Source organism: Neopsephotus bourkii, unplaced genomic scaffold (assembly GCF_033783945.1).
Source record: "Neopsephotus bourkii isolate Nb327-2 ecotype Australia unplaced genomic scaffold, CSIRO-AGI_Nbou_v1 NB_1052, whole genome shotgun sequence".
Classification (NCBI taxonomy): Eukaryota; Metazoa; Chordata; class Aves; order Psittaciformes; family Psittacidae; genus Neopsephotus; species Neopsephotus bourkii.
In genome coordinates, this window is record NW_026901541.1 from 2,018,607 (window position 1) to 2,038,602 (window position 19,996).

At 41.9% G+C, this 19,996-nt stretch overlaps 1 protein-coding gene across 1 annotated transcript; it reads left to right on the forward strand.

Moving 5' to 3' along the window:
• Positions 1-1,559: 1,559 nt before the first annotated feature.
• Positions 1,560-19,683, forward strand: DCT (dopachrome tautomerase). The gene is made up of 8 exons (XM_061361118.1): positions 1,560-2,154; positions 9,522-9,821; positions 11,283-11,383; positions 12,497-12,663; positions 14,246-14,425; positions 14,527-14,662; positions 16,074-16,275; positions 18,452-19,683. Exons 1-8 carry the CDS (start codon positions 1,758-1,760, stop codon positions 18,631-18,633), a joined length of 1,665 nt encoding a protein of 554 aa, XP_061217102.1. The 5' UTR covers positions 1,560-1,757; the 3' UTR covers positions 18,634-19,683.
• The last annotated feature ends 313 nt before the right edge of the window (positions 19,684-19,996 follow it).

Below are 19,996 nucleotides of genomic sequence, written 5' to 3' on the forward strand. Positions count from 1 at the left end.
AGCAGTTTAATCAGCTAACTGAATCCTATCCTTTCTTTTTCTTTGTGATGCTGATAAATGTGTGTTCCCGTCAATTGCTTTCACATGGTATGTTGATAACTTTGGTTCAAGACATTGTCTAATCTAGATTCAAAGACTCATCTTTTCCACACCAGAAAGGTGTATTCAGGTGCTCAGTAGTACAGGGAGGTGTGTTGTTCAGAGTGTCCTTGGGTTAGTGCCTCCATTTATAACCTGAGCTTCTTCAACATGTTTTTCCAGCAACTAGTTGTTCTTTCTGTTTTTTTCACATGTTGCATTGAAAAGAGCAAGCAAAAGCCAGTTCCAGGTAAATTGAATCCTCAGAGAGATGAGTTGAAACCCATTTCAGACTACAGGGTGTTGGTGATTGGCTTTGTGCTTCCATAAATGAAGTATAATCCCATTTTAGTTTGTCTGGCAAATAATAAATTTTTGATATAAAGGTCTGAGAACCTGAAAGTGCTGATGACAATGTCTGCAATGTGGATGAGCTCTTTAGCTTCCATGATGGCAGTATGTTTGCTGCATAGGTAATAGACTTCTTGTGCCACAATGGTGCGGTTGAGCATACATGGAAATATTGAATAGAACAAACACAACCACAGTTGTTTTCATTATGCATAGCCAAAATTGGCTAAACAATAGAGGTGTGGAGGGGGGAGGTAGCGAAAGCTTTTAGTGAAGCAGAGGGAGGTGCCAGTTTGTATTCAGTATGGTGGAGCTGAACTAATAGCTTTTGCTTCACACTTCTGTCATGACTTATCCTTACTTTATTTTGATTTATTAATTTTATTCCTTTAGCACATAGTAGCTGCATTGTGGGGAAGTACTACTGGGTATGAGGAGCTTTTTAGAGCAATTTTTGTCGATGTCCTGAACAAAACCACTTGTCTGTGTGTCTGGTGTGTGTATTGATCTTACAGACTGTCTCCTGCCAGGTGGGTAATAAATACTCAGCTGTGACAGTTCTGAAAGTCTAGCCGCCAGACCAGTCCCAGAACAATCTTTGTTGTAATGATGGGGAAAGGATCAGAGAGCAAACAAGGACCATTTACCCTTTAAAAACACTTAAATAATTTATTTTACATGCAAAAAGGCCATTAAGAAGGGAGCCTTCCCCTTGCCACTGTTTACAGTACAAGCACTGGAGTTCTGCAGTCAGCAGATGGAGTCTCTATCCCAAACTATTACTACCAGGTTTGTTAACTTTCATTAATGGTGCACCTATATCCACTGTGCTTCCAGTACATTTTCTACTTTTCTACTGTTACTGCTTTAGTGGGAAGTGTTACCTTGCAGTGAAAGGAGAAGCGGTTTCCTCTTCTATTTATCATCTGTTTACAGGGTTTTGATTAAAAGTTTTAACCTGTTTCTCCAGCCACCTCATCTAAGAAAACCCCATCAATTTCTCAAAGCTTGTGAAAGACTTGGAGAAATGACTCTGAGGCATTCACTCTCCTGACAGGCTGCCAGAGCAGAACTTGCTCTCACGCTGGCATTTTTTCTGTTATGTCATGTGCAAAACACGAGGATTTGTGCTGTGCTAATCCCTCTAATGAGAGCTTCTCCCAACCTCTATATAAACCCTGCTCAAAGCTGTGGCTGCTGGGCTGGCATCACACATCCAAAGCATCTATCTTTTGAACTGCATTCAAGACAATTTGAGACCAGGATTAAACAAACACCCAACAGCAGCATCCTCAGCAGTGAGAGGGATTACCCCAGTTGCCTGGGGCATGGAGCCACGTGAAGGACAGATTGTCCCACAGCGGCGATTTCCCTGCTCCACTCACTCAGGTCCAGCAGAGAGGCAGAACCTGCACCCAGCCATAATGGGCACCCTGAGGTGGCTCTTCTGGGCTGGGCTGGGCTACCTGGGTTGCTGCTGTCTTCCCAGGGTTCAGGCACAGTTCCCCCGTGCCTGCATGACAGTGGATGCCCTTCGCTCGAAGCGCTGCTGCCCAGCCTTGGGGACAGACCCAGACAACATCTGTGGGTCCCTGCAGGGCCGGGGATGGTGTCAGGGCGTGCAGGCAGACACTCAGCCCTGGAGTGGGCCCTACACCCTTCGAAATGTGGATGATCGGGAACGATGGCCCCTCAACTTCTTCAACCAGAGCTGTCAGTGCACAGGTGAGAGGGGTGCTGGGGGATGGATGGGTCCACTAAAGATCCACTTTGGAGCTTTGGATGCTCCAAAGACCAGAAACATCCCTGGTGGTGTAAGGCAACAAAAAGACTTCAAATATTATCTGTTTCCTAAAAAATACTGTTGTGTTCATGATACTATCAGCTCTTTTTCAGAGCAGTGGAGTCTAAAAAGTGTTTTCTCTCATGCAAACTTTTGGGTTTTCCTCTTTGCCTCTGGAGCTGCCCCTATAGCCATCCATCACCTCTCTCCATAGGGTTTTGAATGTTTCATTGCTGCCTTCAAACCTCTGTCACTGTTAATCATGGTTTGGTGGATCACTTCCAATCTGATCAGATCTGATCATTGTTGATCAGAGATGTATTCCTTTTGGCATAGAACTTGGCAGTATAATATATCCCTGTGCACTGAAATTGCATGGATGTCTGGCCATGGTGTTTCTTAGGGTTATTAACTAAGTCTGCATCTCACTCGGTTTGTACATCAGCAAAGAGGCCATCTGTCCTTTTCCTCTCCATTTCCAGCTGTTCCCTCCCACCAATGACTTTGCTTGGGCTTCTGTCTCCATATGCTGGAGGTGAAACAATCAGGGATGAGTTCTACTTGAAGACTAACCTGGCCAAAAGGACCAGCTTGTAATAAGACTAGTGCACTAGTACTGGCAGGAGAGGGAGAATAGGAAGGTGACACCAGGGCAGAATAAGATGACAGGACCCTTTCTCAGCAGCATCCCTGTTTGAAGAAGGGTTAAAATGAGCAGCAACTGCTTTGCAGACCAGACTGCTTTGCAGGGCTGGTAGGAGATGGTAGCAGGAGTCAGGCAAAAGGCACGTCTCAAGCACTGAAATCACTTGCTGGACAGACGTCAAATACAGCTTAGGATTTCTTGTTGGGAACATGAAACTGTATGAATTTTCTAACATGGGAAGAATAGCTTGCTTTCTTTTAAGCTGATTCTTAGGACTAGCTGAACTGACTTGTCTAAAATATATATTGGCTTTCACTGCCAAAAAAGCCCAGACCAATCTGAGAAGGAAGCACTGCAGAAAATTTCTGCCGATGGGGTTAAGTTTTGCAGCACTATTATCAAGTGAAAGCGGAGAGGTAGGGGCAGGTGACTTACATGCTATGTAACACTATACATGGTGTTACTGAAGCTCTTCAAAATCATAACAGACTTCAGAGTATAATTGGTTTTTATGTTGTCCTTTGACTATATTTTAAATGCTTGTGCGGAAGTACTTTTCCAGACAACTTACAAAAATTGAATATATTTTTTGTTCATTTTAAGGACTTACATAACTCCAAAACTGAAGACAGGTATTGCATACAGACATAGAATATGAGTCAGAAGAGCACTGAAACACATGGGCATACACCAGTCCAAGTGATTAGGGTATCAGAACCTAGGAGTAAGCTGTGTAGACGGACATGGTCTGCATAGGCAGACATTAATTTGCTTGTCCAGGTAAAGGTTAGCACTGGTATTTGATATTTGCATGGCTGGGTCCCAAGTTATGTGACCAGAATGTATTGTCACCTCATTCAGCCTTGCTTCTGCTGAGCTGTCTGCTCTCCTTGGCTCTTTAATTCCAGCTTCTCCCACTGTATTTTTATTTCATTTGTATACTTCAGTCTTTATTTATCTAAATATGCCAGAGATAACGTGGACAGCATTCTTAAGGATGATTTGCAGAAAGGTTTCCTGGGCTCTGCCCTTCTTGGTGCTGCAAGCAAAGGCATTCCTGGGTGAACACTAACAAGTTCACAACTGCACGGGGTTTGAATTAGATCTGATGCTTTTGCAATGGTGGCAATTGTGTGTCTGTGTCTATTAGTATTTTGCTGCACTTTTTTCACTCTGTTTTATACACTGTTCGCTGCCTGCACGTCAGAGTTTTAAATCGTGTGACATGTGGCCTTTATTAGGCATCTAGGGCTATGATGCCTGTGGTAGGTAACATAAATTAAATATCCACATTCAAAGGGACATGGAACAGTGCACATGTCTACTATTAAGGTATCTTACTTTCCAAATGAATGTTATGTGCAAACTGCCTATTTGAAATAGTTCCTGGCTTGTGCAAACTCCAACCTGTGCCAAGGCTCCTTCTGGCATTTTAACAATATAAACGGTTGTGTTCCAATGCCATCTTGGCACTGTTTAATTTATAGTTTAGACATGGTGTAAACGATAAGCTGTGGGAAATCCAACTGCCATGTAGCTAATTGTATCTGCTTAGACACTGCCATTTAAATGTGTCACATAGCTGATGGTGGTGTGGTAGGAAACCTGGAGGAGTTGTGAGGATCAGGGGCCAGGGTTTTCCAAAAGAGGGATTCTGGAGTTCTTGCAATAAAATAATCTGCTGAAAACTTTCTACCTAAGGATAAAAGGAACCCTGAAAATCTGGCTATTTGTTGCTGTTCACTGAGGAAAAGTGTCTTAATATCACGTCCATCCAGGTCTGGGTGCTGAATATGTCGGGGGGGGGGGTGGGGAGAATATCCCTAACGCAAACAGATATTGATGAGTATTTATTGTGGGATCAGATTATTTTTACATTTGCTCTCAAATTAATGTAGATTTTCTAAGGAAAATGAAAAAAAAACCCCACATTTTCCTTTCTAGGCTTTAGCAGATAATATGCACTAGTGTCTCTTTAGCTGGGGACAAACATAACAGTGTAAGATTAGTACAACAGAAAGGTTCAGCTTTAATTCCCACTTTTTGTATAAAGAGCTGTAATCAAAATGATAATTGTAAGTCTGTTGTCACGATGCTGCTTCTTGAATGTTTCATTCTGTGTTGGTGGCAGCAAAAATATAATCTCTAGAAAAAAGGATGTGGTTATGGCATGAATGTAGCCAGGAGATAGAAAAGAGGTTTTAGTTCCTAATTTCAATTTTGAATCCATTGTGTGGTCTACAATTGATTTGGGTTTACACAGTATTAATTCAATTTATATAAATTCTTAAAGTGCAATGACCTGATGACAGTTCCTGACAGTGTGCAGTACTGTGTGAAGGGCAATTTGTTTTTCAATAAGGTGTGTTGAAATAGACCAAATGTTGGATTTAGTGGTCTAACCCTGAACACTGACACTTGTAGGTAGTTACACAGCAAAGCAGTATTTTGGTGGGATAGTTAAATTTAATTTAGAAGAATACTGTTTTAGAAGATTTAGGAGCTAAGCACTATTTTGAGTTCTAAAGGAAACAAATTGTACTAATGGGATACAGATCTGCCATAACATTTTAAAACTCAGTACAGAAGGTTATTGTGAAAAAGTCACTGCAGTCAGTCATGTGGTTGCTAGTACAGATTGTGACAGTGATTAACAATGATGTAGTTTGATTCACTGAGGAGTTAAACATAATTCATTTTTTTTCCAGCCATCATTTAAGGTTGATGTGTGGACATGTGCTGAACATGACTTTTTTTTTTCCATAGAAGTTTTTTGATAAAAAATATTTAAATCTTTTCACATTCCTGTTCAATTTATAATCAAGCTGGGGACAGAAAATTTAAGTTCAAATACTTAGCTGTAAGCAAATTGCCAGGTAAGCCATGTAGCTGATATGATGGCTCTCCCATTAGTTAAAATGAGTTTTCAAAGTAGTTACAAAATGCACTTCATTTACTTAATTGTATGGCAATGTGGCTGCAGGATAATAGTAAAGTGCAACCATACCTTGATAACCCTGCTAGGTACAGATCTTCCACATTCTATAGCCTAACAGTATGTCCAGATGAAGAGCTAGAAGAGAAGAGCTATTTGTCTTGCATGATAGCAATCCTGATTCTACATTTGGGATACTGCAGTATGCTGGTCTTTCAAATCTCGTGTAACTCCTGTTTTAATGCAATGGCTAAAGAAGTCTGAAAATGGTCCTTTTTCCCCATCTGATACATGATGTTCATTATGCTGGTCTTTGTGAATTGAAGAGGTATGACAGCTGTTCCAGTTTCATCTTGGTACAAAAAAACAAGGCAGAAGATGATGAGTGTTGGATGGATTCCTTTTTACTGAACAAAAGACACCAAATTGATGGAGTTATTTATTTGTGTTATGCTCAGTGTCTGAAGGCCAGCCACATACTATGACTGCTCAGAGGTAGGCAAATCCCTGTGAGGTCAGGCAATCATTGTGATGGAGGAGCAGCTACAGTGGTATGTGATAGCTGGTGTTAGCATGGACCAGTGATATATATTAACACATACGAAGTGTTGTGTCATAAGAAGTGTCTTTTTCTCAATGTCATGCCCATGGACTGACCCACTAGGGGAAGCTGCGTGGCCATAGTGCCTACAGAAACAGCCAGATTCACCTAACTTGACTGGGAAAGAGCACTATTAATGATGGTAAGATTAGACACAGAATAAAGTTCCCAAAGCATGTGATCCCATCTCCAGACAAAAGGGTTAGTGGGGAAGACACCCCAGATGACTTTTATTACCCAGGGGCAGCATGATGGTAATTCCTGAAAGCAGTGGAAAAAGCAGGGAATGTCTGGATCCCATCTGTGACACGGTTTCCTGTGTCTGTGCCAGAATGACCTCTCACACCATGTTCTCTAGAAACCACCAGAGGTGAAAATTATCTCTGCTGTTCCTGGCATAGCCTCAGGGAAGGTAGTACACTGAATTGCTTCTTGTTAGTCAGTGAAGGAAAAAAAGTGCTAAGGCATGAATCCTTGCATGTTCCTAAGGTCCCTGTATTGAAAAAAAAATCTTGAAAGGGTCTCACTGTGTTCCTGAAAATGTCTACTGTGTGTTATACCCTGATAACATGAGACTGCTTTTCCTGCTTTCCTAGAGCTGTATAGCTGGAGTCCACCATCACCAGTGTAGCAGAAATTGAAGTTAAGTTGTAAGAGATTGGGACATAACAATTCACAGTGCTATCATCTGGGAAGTCCACAAGGCAGTAAATGGACTTTCTGAAAGCAGCAATGCATCATTTCCAGACCAGTGGCCTAGTAGAATGCTTGAGAAATAAATGCTGAAAAAGTGGTTTGGGTGAGACGTAAAACACCTGGGTCTGGGTACTGCAGTCATTCCTGTTTGCAGTGTGAGAAATCCCAGACCTCCATCAGCTCCTTACCATTCCATAATGACAGTCCTGTGATGCATGAAGTCTGCTGAAAGAAAATGACAAAAAGCAACTTTCTATTTCATGAAGTGTTGCTGTTGTGTGCATTTCTGACGAGAGACATTGCCAAATAGATCTGCAGATGATACAAAAATGTTCCACACAATCAGCAGAACTTTGCCTGGAAATTGTCTCCTCCTGTTTGCCAGTGTCTTCTTCACTGCAGTCCTCCTTCTTACTCAGTAAAAGCTGATTTCCTACTGAAAAGTGTCAGTGGGAGAACTGGGTGAAGGACCACTTGGCTTTCTTCATAGATTAGGTGGTTAAGCTGGTTAATTCTGCAGAGCATCAATTGGATTTAATTAGCACATGCCCAAGGGAAACAGGTGAGGACTCATTGGTCCACCTGGCTTCAGATCACATACACGTGGAGAAAAGCTTTTTCCCCATGAAAATAACTCATAACTTTAGGCTTTTGCAAATTCCTATTCATAGCCTCAGGGAGGTGCATAAAATATACCTAAAATATGGGTATTGTCTGATAAAATGAGCATGGGTATCAAGAGCTGGATGAATTCACAGGGCCATCATTGAGAAAGGAATAGGCACCATCAGAGCCTCAGCAAGTGAGTGGTGGAGTCTTGTTCTGGTACTAAGACCAGACAGGAGAAACGTGGTCCTGCCCTAACTTTGGTTCTGTTTGTGCTATGTTTCAGTGTGATGCTTATCCAACACTGTGAGTAGATGGGTCATTTGAATTAATGGAAGTGTGACCAAAAAAGGTTGCTGACAGATCTTTTCATGGTTAATTTCTGCTTTGTCCCCCTTCTCTTAAAAGGATTGAATTGTACCTTCTGTCGTGAGGGGAAAAGAGCTGCTTTCCAGAAGTTCATGGTCCATGTACTGAGCAAGTATGCAGATAGTGGAATACACCAAATTCACACAGCAGTTGTGCTCTTCTGTTGGGATTCTCAGGATACTGTAATAAAATCAACTTTCCATGTTCCCTGTCTTAATCTCTGCCCTCATCATAGTAACATATGCTATCTTATTTCTTTTGCAAAACTATAACGTGCTTGCTTTTTCTGGCATGTCATCATCCCCCTAAACAAATGCAGACCCCTGGTTTTGGGTGCCTTCTGTTCTAACTGAAGTGTGGCAGCTAAGCCCAGGTGCTTCTGCCCGTAACAGGCAAAATATAAGCCACACACCTGGAAGCTGTCCCCATGGAATGTCACTGGGCTATGCACAGTCGAAAACCTAGTTGAAGTCTTCACCTTTGTGATCTCTAACCTTAGCACTGGTCCCAGAGGACCCTTGGTTGTTGTTCTGCTCCCTCCTTCCTCTGGCAGCAATGCCCACTGTCCTACACCAGTGCTATGCCAGCAGCCTGCTTGTGTGCAGCAGGAGGCAGATGTCTGCTGCAGGAGCAGTTGGTTGGTTGCTCCCCATCTCCCCTGACAGGAAAAGGCAAAACAAAGACAAAGGCATCAGCAGCGGCAGAAGGGCCTTTCTGCTGCTGCTGGCAGTCTGTTGTGGTGGATGAGAGGCCATGCTTGAAGAAAGCTCTGTTTTCCTGAGCTCTTTCAGAGTCTGAGCTAATAGCCTATAGTGGACCCAATTACTTGTTTTAGGAATGATGCCAGTGGGGAATGATGGTACTTCAGTGTTCTGCAGGCTCCTATTGCAGCACCATTTAATAATGCTTAAAGCATGACCTGCAGCACTCCTGGTGCTCATCCTGGACCGTATCAGGTCTCAGATAAGAGGCATTAGTTTTTCCAAAGTTTTGTTCTTAAGAGAACTGTTTTGTTTGGGATTTTCTTTTTTTCCTGTGCTAAGGATCCATGTGAGCTGACCCTTTTTTGGCTTTGATCCTGAAAGCTTGGGAGTACTTGAGAGCTAGTCAAGCAAAGCACTTCACTTAACCTGAAGTGCTCAGCCCTTTGTTCACTGAGACTCCTCTCATGCCTGAAGGCTTCATGGAGCTCTGAGCATCTTGCAGCATCAAACCCATTACCCAGTGCTTCACCTCCCCAACTGGCTCAGTGTGATTCTTGGCCCTTGTATGTCTCTGGGAAACAAGCCATTCTTCTGGTTAGTCAACTGGCAAAGCTGCCAGTGTGCTCAGCTGCTGTCCCTTCCAGGAGCTGGCATCTCTGGCAGAAAAGAGTGCTAATTCATAATTTTTCTGCGTTCACTGTTAGTTTTCCCTGATTCACAATGTCATGACTTCTCTTTCCCTTCTGATTCAGGAAACTTTGCTGGCTATAACTGTGGTGACTGTAAGTTCGGCTGGACTGGCCCCGAATGCAACATGGAGAAGCCAGCAGTTGTCAGGAAGGATATCCACTCTCTGACGCCAGAGGAGAGAGATCAGTTCTTCAACGCTCTAGACCGTGCAAAGACAACCATTCACCCAGACTATGTAATTGCAACTCAGCACTGGAGAAGCCTGCTTGGTCCCACAGGAGAGGAACCACAAATTGCCAACTGTAGTATTTATAACTACTTTGTTTGGCTTCATTACTACTCAGTCAGAGACACACTATTAGGTTAGTGCTTTTCTTATCCAGTGATACTCTGCAGGTAAAGGGAAGGGTGAAAAGTATCATTGCTGAACAAAGGCAAGTATGCTTACTACAGCTGTGCTACTTCATTGGGCAGTGAGAGTCCCAGGAAGGGCAGACCTGAGGAGTGAAACAGTTGATGATGAAAAGCTGGTGGTCATCCACAGTTCAGGGAGGTGTGCTTCAGACCTGCTGTGCTCTGGCTCCCCACCCCATGGCTGATGGAGTACACCAGGCACACTCACGGTGCATCTTCTGTCTGACAGAGAAGTGGTTCTCAGGCCCCGTCGCTGGGTGAACTGAAGCGTGGTCAGACAGTGACTGACTTCAAAAAGGCATTCCTACTCCACAGGACAAGGTAAATGCAGGAGCAGAAGGAAAGGGCTCTGCAGTGAAGGCAGAGAACATGCAGACATGTTTGGGACCTGAGTACTTCTGCTTTCTGTAGCCATCTGCAAGCGTCTAAGGATGAGATTTGCCTGACTAACCACAGCCAGCTTTTAAAACCAAACCAGGTCAGAGGTCTGGGTATCTAATACTATGATTTCTCCCAGATCTGAATTCCAGTCCTCATAGCTTTTCTAGGCACAAGTACCTATGCTAAGCCCATTTTGCAAAGACCAGCTCTCACTGGCGACAGCACTAATATGACTTTTCTACCTGACAGTCCTATGTGCAAGCTGAACAGCCCATATCTACCTCCTTGCTAGAGGGTATCTGCTACTCTGCAGTGGGTTTTCTTCAGTGTGTCATTCTGACACTGTTCTATTTTGCAGGGCTGAAAGAAGCATTCTCTAGCCTAGCAAGAGCAAAGGTCCTTCAGGGACAGCACAGAAATGTGGAAAGGGAAAGAGGCAACTTCTAGTACTGCTGCAGTGACAAATAAATTCACATGTGGATTGAAGCTTGCTGTGGTAATAAATCCATATGTGGTTTGAAGTCGCCAGCCTTTGTGTGTCGTAATTCTCATGTGTAATAACAAGAACACAATACAAGAAACAACAAGCACAATTTAAAGAAAATTGGCAAAGAACATTGAATTACTGTTGGCAGGTTATGGAAAATGCTGAGGTTCTCGATTGATACATTGTGTAGGTCCTGCGGCTGATCAAGAGAATGAGATAATGCAGTACATATTAGCAAGGAGCTAAGATTTCAGACAATAAAAATGTTTCTTAAAAGCAAAATCCACTAAAGTGATAAGAAATCTTCACAATGTCCAACTTGAAGGGGAATGTGAAGTTTTGAGAAGTGCTGAAGTGAACAGCCCCTGAGGAGTTTTTTTCACTTGTCCCAGGTAAATGTAGCTTGTGATGTGCACGCTCTGTCCAAAGGTGCAGAGCTGCAGGTTTTTGTTTAACTCCACTCCAGGCAATAGAAGAACGTGCTGTCTTTCTCTCAAGCCTCATTTGGTACCTAAGTGCTTATTTTATCTTCCCTTTGTAGGACCTGGCCACCCGTTCACAGGTATCGATTTCTCCCACCAAGGACCTGCCTTTGTTACCTGGCATAGGTACCATTTGCTGTTGCTGGAGAGAGATCTGCAGGTTAGCTGAACAGTCTTCCTGCTCCTCATTCAGATTCTTTTACTATGTGACTTTGTTGAGCCAGACAAGGGTAACCTATTTCCTAGGATTGCTTCTTACCCAAACTCCCAGGAGTGTTTGCTCACTGATCCTTTTTTGTTTAAAGTGAAATTAGTGCTTTCCAGGTACTGATCAGTTTCTCACTGTGAACAGTGATGTGAAGGTTATCATGGAGATTTTTATTTCACCTCCACAACAGAGGACAGAAACTGTGAATTAACAGTTTTTTAACAAAATCAAAGCAACACATATACGTAAACCATGGTAGCAGGTATCATCTGGTGATGCTGAAGATACCACCCTAATGAAAGCAACTGTAAACATTATGCAAATCTAAGTATTATGCAAATCTAAGTATTATGCAAATCTAAATATCAACCTCTTTAAATGTGCCAATGTGTACATTTAATGCATACATATATTTAGCAATACATCTTTTAAAGAAATATATGTTAATGTGGCTGACAGTCAGTTGCTGAAGCATTGACTTGTTTCCATTTGCATTACTTCTACATTGGTAATGTTACTGTATTTCAGCCTTGCAGCTCTCTAATAAAAATGGTTGATATCAAAATATCTTCAGGATCTTGATTGTGTGAAATTGTAACTAACAAGCATGCACAAGCAAATGCACTGTATTCCTCTATTAATACAAGTTCAGATTCTTCCCTAGGGCTAGGCTTTCTGGAGCGAAAGCAAACCACATGCACAATTTTACCCATTACCCACTTACATCACTCAGAAAGCCTCTTCGTTGCTTATGGCTCAATTCAGGCTGTTCCTGCTCTCCTGCATGGTCTCTGAGTTGGCAGAAAGCCTAACATGGCCAAAAGAAGTGCAGTCCAACAGTAGAGAAACTAGTGACAATGTATTTGCTACGACACACTTAATGCCCCAATCTCTTGAAAGGAGTTGAAGCAACACTGTGAAGTGCACGTAGTTGAAACGCAGAACGAAAAGCAGACTATCCAGTGAAATATGCAATGAATACCCAATAAAAAAATCTTGCAGGAGTCCTTTCTTTCCTCTTGCCTTTGAAGGTGATTCTTTCTAACATGTTTCTGTCCATTGCAGCGGCTGATAGGCAACGACTCCTTTGCGCTGCCTTACTGGAACTTTGCCACGGGTAGAAATGAGTGTGACATCTGCACGGATCAGCTCTTCGGAGCACCGCGGCCAGATGACCTGGGGCTGATCAGCCTGAACTCCAGGTTCTCCCAGTGGCAAATAGTTTGTAACAGGTATGAGAATATCCAAGGCAAGCTTGCATACTGATCAAACATTGCTTTAATTCAGTACTGACAGCATGGGCTCCCCTCTCAGTGGGTGAGAGGCAGGAAAAAAGCCAAGTCATCTTTTTTAAAACTGGGAATCATGGTCAGTGTGTGTGTGTAGATGGTGCTGTGTAAATTCTCTCTCTGGTATTATGGAAGTATATTTTTTGAAGATGACTCTTTTGATACAGGATTTTAGTTGGTTCAGCCAATTTGAGGATGCCAAAAGCGAAGAGTTTGCACATTGGCAAGTATCTTTTTAAAGAAGAAATGCCTGCATGTTGCCTAACCCAACTGATTCTGGCAGCAGAAACAGAAAACTGTTTTGGCATATAGGAAGCTAGAGACAGGCTGAAAAATCTGTTCCATTGTATTGGGTGAGACCTTAATCCTGAAATACTTAGTGCGGTTTGGGGAGTGACTTCAAAGTGCCTGAGATTTCACATGGAAAACAACACAGAGACAACCAGGAGCTTGCTGCCAGCTCTCTGTAGGCATACACTGATTGGGGTGAGAGTAGGGCTTTGACAGGTTATACACATGCAGGACTGTGGTGCTTATGACATATGATGCTACCTGTTACAATACCCATATAACATTCTCCTTTCAGAGCAGGAATAGTGTGCAATCAGTCAGTTGGAGGTACCAAGAGCTCAGGGATTTTCAAGAGCTACTTGAAATTCTAGCTTTAGGCACCACTTGGCTTTAAATCTCACCCTTACTTTTTCTCTAAGATAAATAGGGCTTTGTTTTTTCTGAAAACTGAAGTGACTAAATTCTTGCCTTGCCAAGGTCAAACAAAGAAGAGGTTTTGTTTACTTCAGGAGTTTCTGAAAATGCAGTTTCATCTCACACTGAGTAGCAAAGAATTTTTTCACAAGTGTTACACTGTTTTTCTCCTCCTTCTTTCCTCTTTCTCTCCGATACAAAGGACTTGCTCACCATTAGCTACTGGGCAACCCTTGCAAAAGCAGGATGTCCTCCAGATCCTGAAAAAGAGGATGGAAAGCATTGCAGTCGCTTTACTTCTAGAGGAGATGAGGGATGGAAAGTGAAATCCCATTTTCTGTTATTCCTTGCATTTTCTCAGCCCACCCTGCAGCTTCGCAGTGGGACTTCCCTCTTTTTTAAATTAAAAAACTAGTCTTTATTTGGGACTGAGAGTTTGTCAGTTCAGAATTCAAAAGAATGTTTTATATTGTTTGGCAAAAGCTGTTCTTCCAAAGCCCTTGAGAGAGAAGGTGTGAAGAGAGTTATGCTTGCTTTTTCTGAAGCATCCTCTCTCTGTGGACAATGAACTTGGTAACTCTTGTCCAAATGATTGACGGTCCACAGAGGATGCAGAGCCACAGAAAAGTATGGCACAGTGACAGTTCTGCAATGAATTTATCTCCCAGGACACAAGAGGTAAACTGAGGTGCCCCAGGAGGTGTCAGTCCCTGACCCCTGCTCTCCCACACATATAGCCAAGGCCTTGTTCTAAAAGCCTTGGTCTAAAAGCCAAGAAGTCCTCACCTTATTCTGACTTGTGTTTCTGTTTCACACTCAGCTTGGATGATTACAACCGCCTGGTCACACTGTGTAATGGGAGTGATGAAGGGCCGCTGCGGCGAAGGCCGCATGGGAGCTCCAGCAAGCAGCTACCCACTGCAGAGGATGTCAGGAGGTGCCTTTCCCTGCAGGAGTTTGACAGCCCCCCCTTTTTCCGCAATTCCAATTTCAGTTTCAGGTTTGTTCTTTGGCTTCTCCAGAGCTGCCTGGGTCACAGGTTTTATGTGAGCATCTCTCAGCAAAATATGGTTACTGGATGCTGCTTTTACCTATCCACAGGAATGCACTAGAAGGCTTCGATAAACCAAGTGGAGCCCTTAACTCGCCAATGCTGAGCCTTCATAATTTGGTTCACTCTTTCTTGAATGGGACCAGCGTTCTCCCTCACGCAGCTGCCAATGATCCCATCTTTGTGGTATGTCTTTTTTCCCCAGTGTGAATGGCAGTAGCTGTGGCTGAAAGGCACCTATCTCACCAGAGATTTGAAGAACAGAAATAAAGTGAATTCCAAAAAATAACTCTTTTAAGTAGAAAAGGAAAAATTCTGTATCTTTTCTTGAACACTGCTACACCTGCACAATGGTCAAATAAGTGCAGAATATATAAAATATAAAATATATTATATAAAATATAAAATAAGTTCCTAGGGAGAAAAGCTGCTATTCCAAGTCATGTTGCTCTCACTCCTTTCATCAGGTGGTATCTAAATTTAATTATACCAGACAATTTAACAGCAACAAGGTAAACTGAAAGTGGGGCTTGTTAGTTTAGAGCAGCAGACTGAGAAGTTTGTTCCTTTGTTTCAAATTTTATAGGCTAAAAAGAAGCACATCTAATTTCAGGGGCTTTTGGGAAATAGAAATGATGTGGTGCTCTGGTACAGTGCTGCAATGAACAGCACAAACACAACTGTGTGAATAAAACGCCAACAGTAGACTCTGCTTACACATCTTTGTCTTCTAATAAATTTATGCCAATTGATTTTACTCTTTGCTAAACCACAGTGATTACATAGATAAATTCTAGTGCAATGAATTTTTTTCTTACCTTTATTTTAAGTTTTCAATCTTTTATCGGAGAAATTAGTCCAAACACTTACGTATTGATCTTCAGGTTATTTCCTTAATAATTCTTGAATTCCTGCATTGGTTTCTTTCTTACACAATGAAATCTTCATTTCACAATGCTCTAATGTTATGTGCAAGTTTATTTTATATAGGATATTTACTAAGTTTTTTCCAAGGTTGTAATAAAAAAAACATGAGTGCCTCATAAATTAATTTGAATTGCCTCAGACATCTGTTACAGTTGACAAAACCAACTTTCCTGTATTTAAGTGCTTTATAGACTTATAAACTCACTGGAAAAACCTGATCTAATTCACGGGTACCTGGAGCTGTGGAGCTGGTGGAGCACTTTAATATGAACACGCAGGAATCAAATTTCATGCAATTTTCCATATCTGCTCAGAGATGAGAGAGATTAAAATATGTTTGAGAGATATATTCACCTGAATGAGGTCAGAGGGCACTCACCAGAGAGGATGGGCCTGCCTATTCAATAGCCAGCTGATGTTAAGCCATCTGGAGGAAGAGCTTATTATGAAAAGGCAGCAATAAGATGTATACTGCCAAATGTCCTATGTAGAGCAATTTACTCGATTCTCATGAGCTTTCCTGGTTTCTTGTTCTGTAAAATCCACCTAAATTAGATTGCTCTCTTCTCCCTCTTTCAAAAGCTGCTGCCACGTTAGGTGAGAGTGTTTTAAATGCTGCCAAGTTATGAAAGAGCTTAATAAATGTGCTTGCCCATGACTGGCTTTGCAGGTTCTTCACTCCTTTACTGATGCCATCTTTGATGAGTGGATGAAACGGTTTAACCCCCCTGACAATGCCTGGCCTGAGCAGCTGGCCCCCATCGGTCACAACAGACTCTACAACATGGTCCCTTTTTTCCCTCCTGTGACCAACAATGAGCTCTTCCAAACTGCGGAGCAGCTTGGCTACACCTATGCCATTGAATTGCCAGGTATGTTGCAGAGGTATGCAGGCTGTTCCAAGCTATAAGACAGCTCATGTTTTCAATGACACAGGCATATGAAAAATAAGGCACCTTTCACAATAGGCATGGGTCTGTTCACATGGTTGCTAGCACGCACACACGGGTAGTTGCAACTCACCATGTAAGCTGTGGAAACTGAGTCTGCATGTACTTAGTTTACTCTGCTGCAAAATGCATCAACTTGAACTGCTCCATTCTTGACAATAACACTTCTCTGAGGCTGAAGGAGCCTTTGATTTTGGCTCCCAGTGCCAGCACTGTTTGTACCTGTTACAGGGTCCTTTAACCTGTCAGAGGTCAGGCACTCTGCCAGGGAGCTTGTCTGGCTAATGCCAGTCATTTTAGAGAATACTTGTTTTGAACAGGGCCCTGAATAATAATGTGCTGAAAATCTTATTAGAGATGAACTCTGTTAATCTTTCGATACCCTGTGGAGATGTACCTGAGTGTTTTATGTTATAAACTCCTAATTTTAAAGCTTTTCCATGTCTGTAAGTGTGATGTGACTTAGGGTTTGTCTGTTCATTTGAAAATACCTTTGACGCAGATCAGCTAAATATAAAAAACAAGAAAGCAAAGTGTTTATGCACAAAATCCAAATTTTGCAACACAAGTTGCAGTTACTTAACTTGCAGTTACAAGTGTAATAGATGCATGAAAATCAAGCTTCAGCTGCTTTGCCAAAGATTAAATTGGAACAGTTACTTTCTTCACCTCTGCATTCCTTTGGGAGGCAGTAGGTGCTTATCTAACCTATGTGGCCAGGGATTTCTTCTAAATGCTTACCATATATCTGTGGTTTTAATCTGTGGAGACTGTTTAAAGGTCTGTAGACTGCAAAAGATTGAAAACCTTGTCCTCAGGCTGCACCCACAGAGGAGAGCCCTGACTTAGGGAGGTTTGCTAGCTGCTTCTGCAGTGCTTTTCTCAGGGATGTCCCCAGAATTTTCACTAAAAATTTAAACTTCCCCTTTTATGAAATTTTTTTCTTCCTTTTGGAATACTGTCCCACCTCCTGCTTTGGAAATGCTACTGCCCCTTGAGCATGAGGTGTGCAGAGGGGAACAAAGACATCTTGTGATTCTGCTGTTCTTCTACTCCCACCTAAACAGCTCCCTGTGAAGCTGCATATCTATCCCTGTCTGCATGGTCTGTGTTCAGGCAAAGTTTTCACATCCAAGCCTTTCCCTTTTATCTAGATATATGGGTTGCTAATTCGACTTCATGTAGCCACATTAGAAATCAACATACACTGCTGGCTTTTGCTTGAAAGATGGTAAAGTGGTAAACAATTGATTTTGGGACCTTACTGAATTTGGGCGTGATTGCCTTGACTCTTGTTGACAGAGACTGCAGATTGGGGCACACAACTTTTAGCTTTTACAGATCAGTGTGACATCTCCCTGAGCCATGTCTCCTTAAACCTGCATGTCTTATTAACTTCCGAATACCTCAAGTCGTTTTGGGAGTTTTTTTGTGACTATTTAGGCAAATGTAATTATTGCCATCTCATGATATGTATTATTTTTCAGAACAGGAGAGCAGGCAATTTTTGCTTCTGAAAGCATAAAAGAAAACTCAAAATTCATCCAAGTGGAGCAGTATTAACTTAAGAATGGACAGTATTATCTGAGAAGACAGTGGTTCCTCAGAAGTGGTTCAAAATCTAGAGTTGGTCTGCAGAATGTTGCTAAGTAGTGCTTTCAGTTAAAAGTTTGACAATAGGCTGCTTTGTGGTCTTAGGAAAATTTGAGGGTTTTCTGTTGACTCAAATAGCTTGGAAACAGCTATGCTGAAATGTCATTATAGAAAAAATTGCTTAAATCATTCATAACTTTGGACAAATTAGATAAGAGAATGGTCTTTTGGTCTTGTCACTCTTAATCTTTCCCATTCTCAAGACTTTAATTTGTATGAGAGGTTGAAATTTAAATTTAGCTGTAGACTGCTCTGGCAGGAAACATCTCTGGCTCTGTTATGTGTGTCAGTTACATGGTACATTACCAGCTTCCCCTGTGGTCAGTGGGTCACTAAGCTACACAAGCAATCATAATTACCAGGCTGTCGGACATGGTTTTTCTTCCATGTGATTTGAAAAATGAAATTATGCGCTGTCCTCACATCAGACTTTCCATATTTCCAGGTTCCTTTGAAGAAACTCAAGTGCGGGCTGTCATGGTTGGATCCACAATTGGAGGAGCACTTATAGCTCTGGCCGTGCTTGTTCTGTTGCTTGTATTTTTCCAGCACCGAAGGCAGAGAAGAGGTTTTCAGCCACTGATGAATGTGAGCTTCAGCCCCAAAAAGTACATGGAAGAGGCCTAGAGCCCTTGCTCGGTTTCTCTGCTTATTCTTGTAGAAACTGACCTTGATTGCCTCATTGAGAGTTTATCACATACTCCTTTGGCAGCTGACTGCATTGTTCTCATTTAGGTTTTCTTGTTATCTTGTGAACTGTAATAAATGAAGTCTCTGGGTGAAAGGCCCAAGACAGGACAGACTTATTACCATATGTTATCTGGACTATGTGACACTTGTAAGTCATCCTCTATAGATTTAGATCGAGACAGGTAAGAATACAAATAGAAGAAAACCAACTTGAATAACCAAGATAATTTTTCACCTCAATGTGTTTTTGATTTCATTTAGCAGCCCTAAGATTGCTTAAAATTATGAATTCTACATATATATTTGATTAACATATTATTTTACAGTTATCAATAAATATGCTGAATAACATAGTCTTTTTTTAAGGTTCAGAATGTTTCATGCTGTCTGACAAAATACACTAGGAACTCCCCTGGTTGCAGTTTATTTCAGAACCATGATCAACTCTGTGTGTTATCCCCAATCAGGATGATGTTAGACATAGACAAACCTCCAATATTCCGAAAATTTTAGAGCAGAAGTTCTCTATCAGCTAGGTATACACTTGTGTTTTACCCCTAATGTTAAGGACCTCTGACAGAGTTGAAAATGTTGCTCATCCTTCTCTATTTTGGCTCTGCTGAACTGTTCATTAATCTAGACTTAAATTTCCCAAGTCCGGAACCCAGGGCTCAAGGTACCAAGGCTAAGATAGCTCACATTACCTAGTCTGCAGGTAGTGAATCAGGTTTTTGGCTATGGCACTCCCTAGACCCCATCATAAACATTCTTTTATACATTCCCTGTGTATTCCTTTATTTAGCCATAGATTTGGACCACATTTAGGTAGCTTTCCTATGTTACCTTGAGACAGGGTTTTTACACAGCAGATGAAGTCCTGAAGAGATTGTGTCAGCTTTGGTGCTTAATATGTTATATTAAATGAGTCTCAGATTTTGCATTTTGTTAGGTCCTGGTTCTTATAAAAAATCTGCTATTGTAGCCTTGAATAAAGATTCCAGTTAGTCATAATTTTGTGACTTTTTTTCTAGGCCTGCTCAATACTGGTGGTGTGGACTAGAAAGAAGATCTCAGTAGGTCTTCATTTAGCTTTGGATATGTGTAACTCACAAAACTTACCTCTAAAATGCAGACATTTTTTGGCAAAGAAAAGTTATGATTTGCTCACCACATGCTCAGACCGCCCTTGCTGCATCAAGTGGGCAATGATCTGCCGCTATTTCTGCTCTTTTGTGGTGCCTTTTGGGGGTCCCAGCGTACTTGTTCCTGGCTTATGCCCAAGATATCAATGGTTGGAGCA

Excerpts from the sequence above, each read along its gene's own strand:
- DCT (XM_061361118.1), top strand. The coding sequence starts at position 1,758 with ATGGAGCCACGTGAAGGACAGATTGTCCCACAGCGGCGATTTCCCTGC. Across the intron at positions 11,384-12,496 it reads TGCTGGAGAGAGATCTGCAG|CGGCTGATAGGCAACGACTC; the intron begins GTTAGCTGAACA and ends TGTCCATTGCAG. Across the intron at positions 14,663-16,073 it reads CCAATGATCCCATCTTTGTG|GTTCTTCACTCCTTTACTGA; the intron begins GTATGTCTTTTT and ends CTGGCTTTGCAG.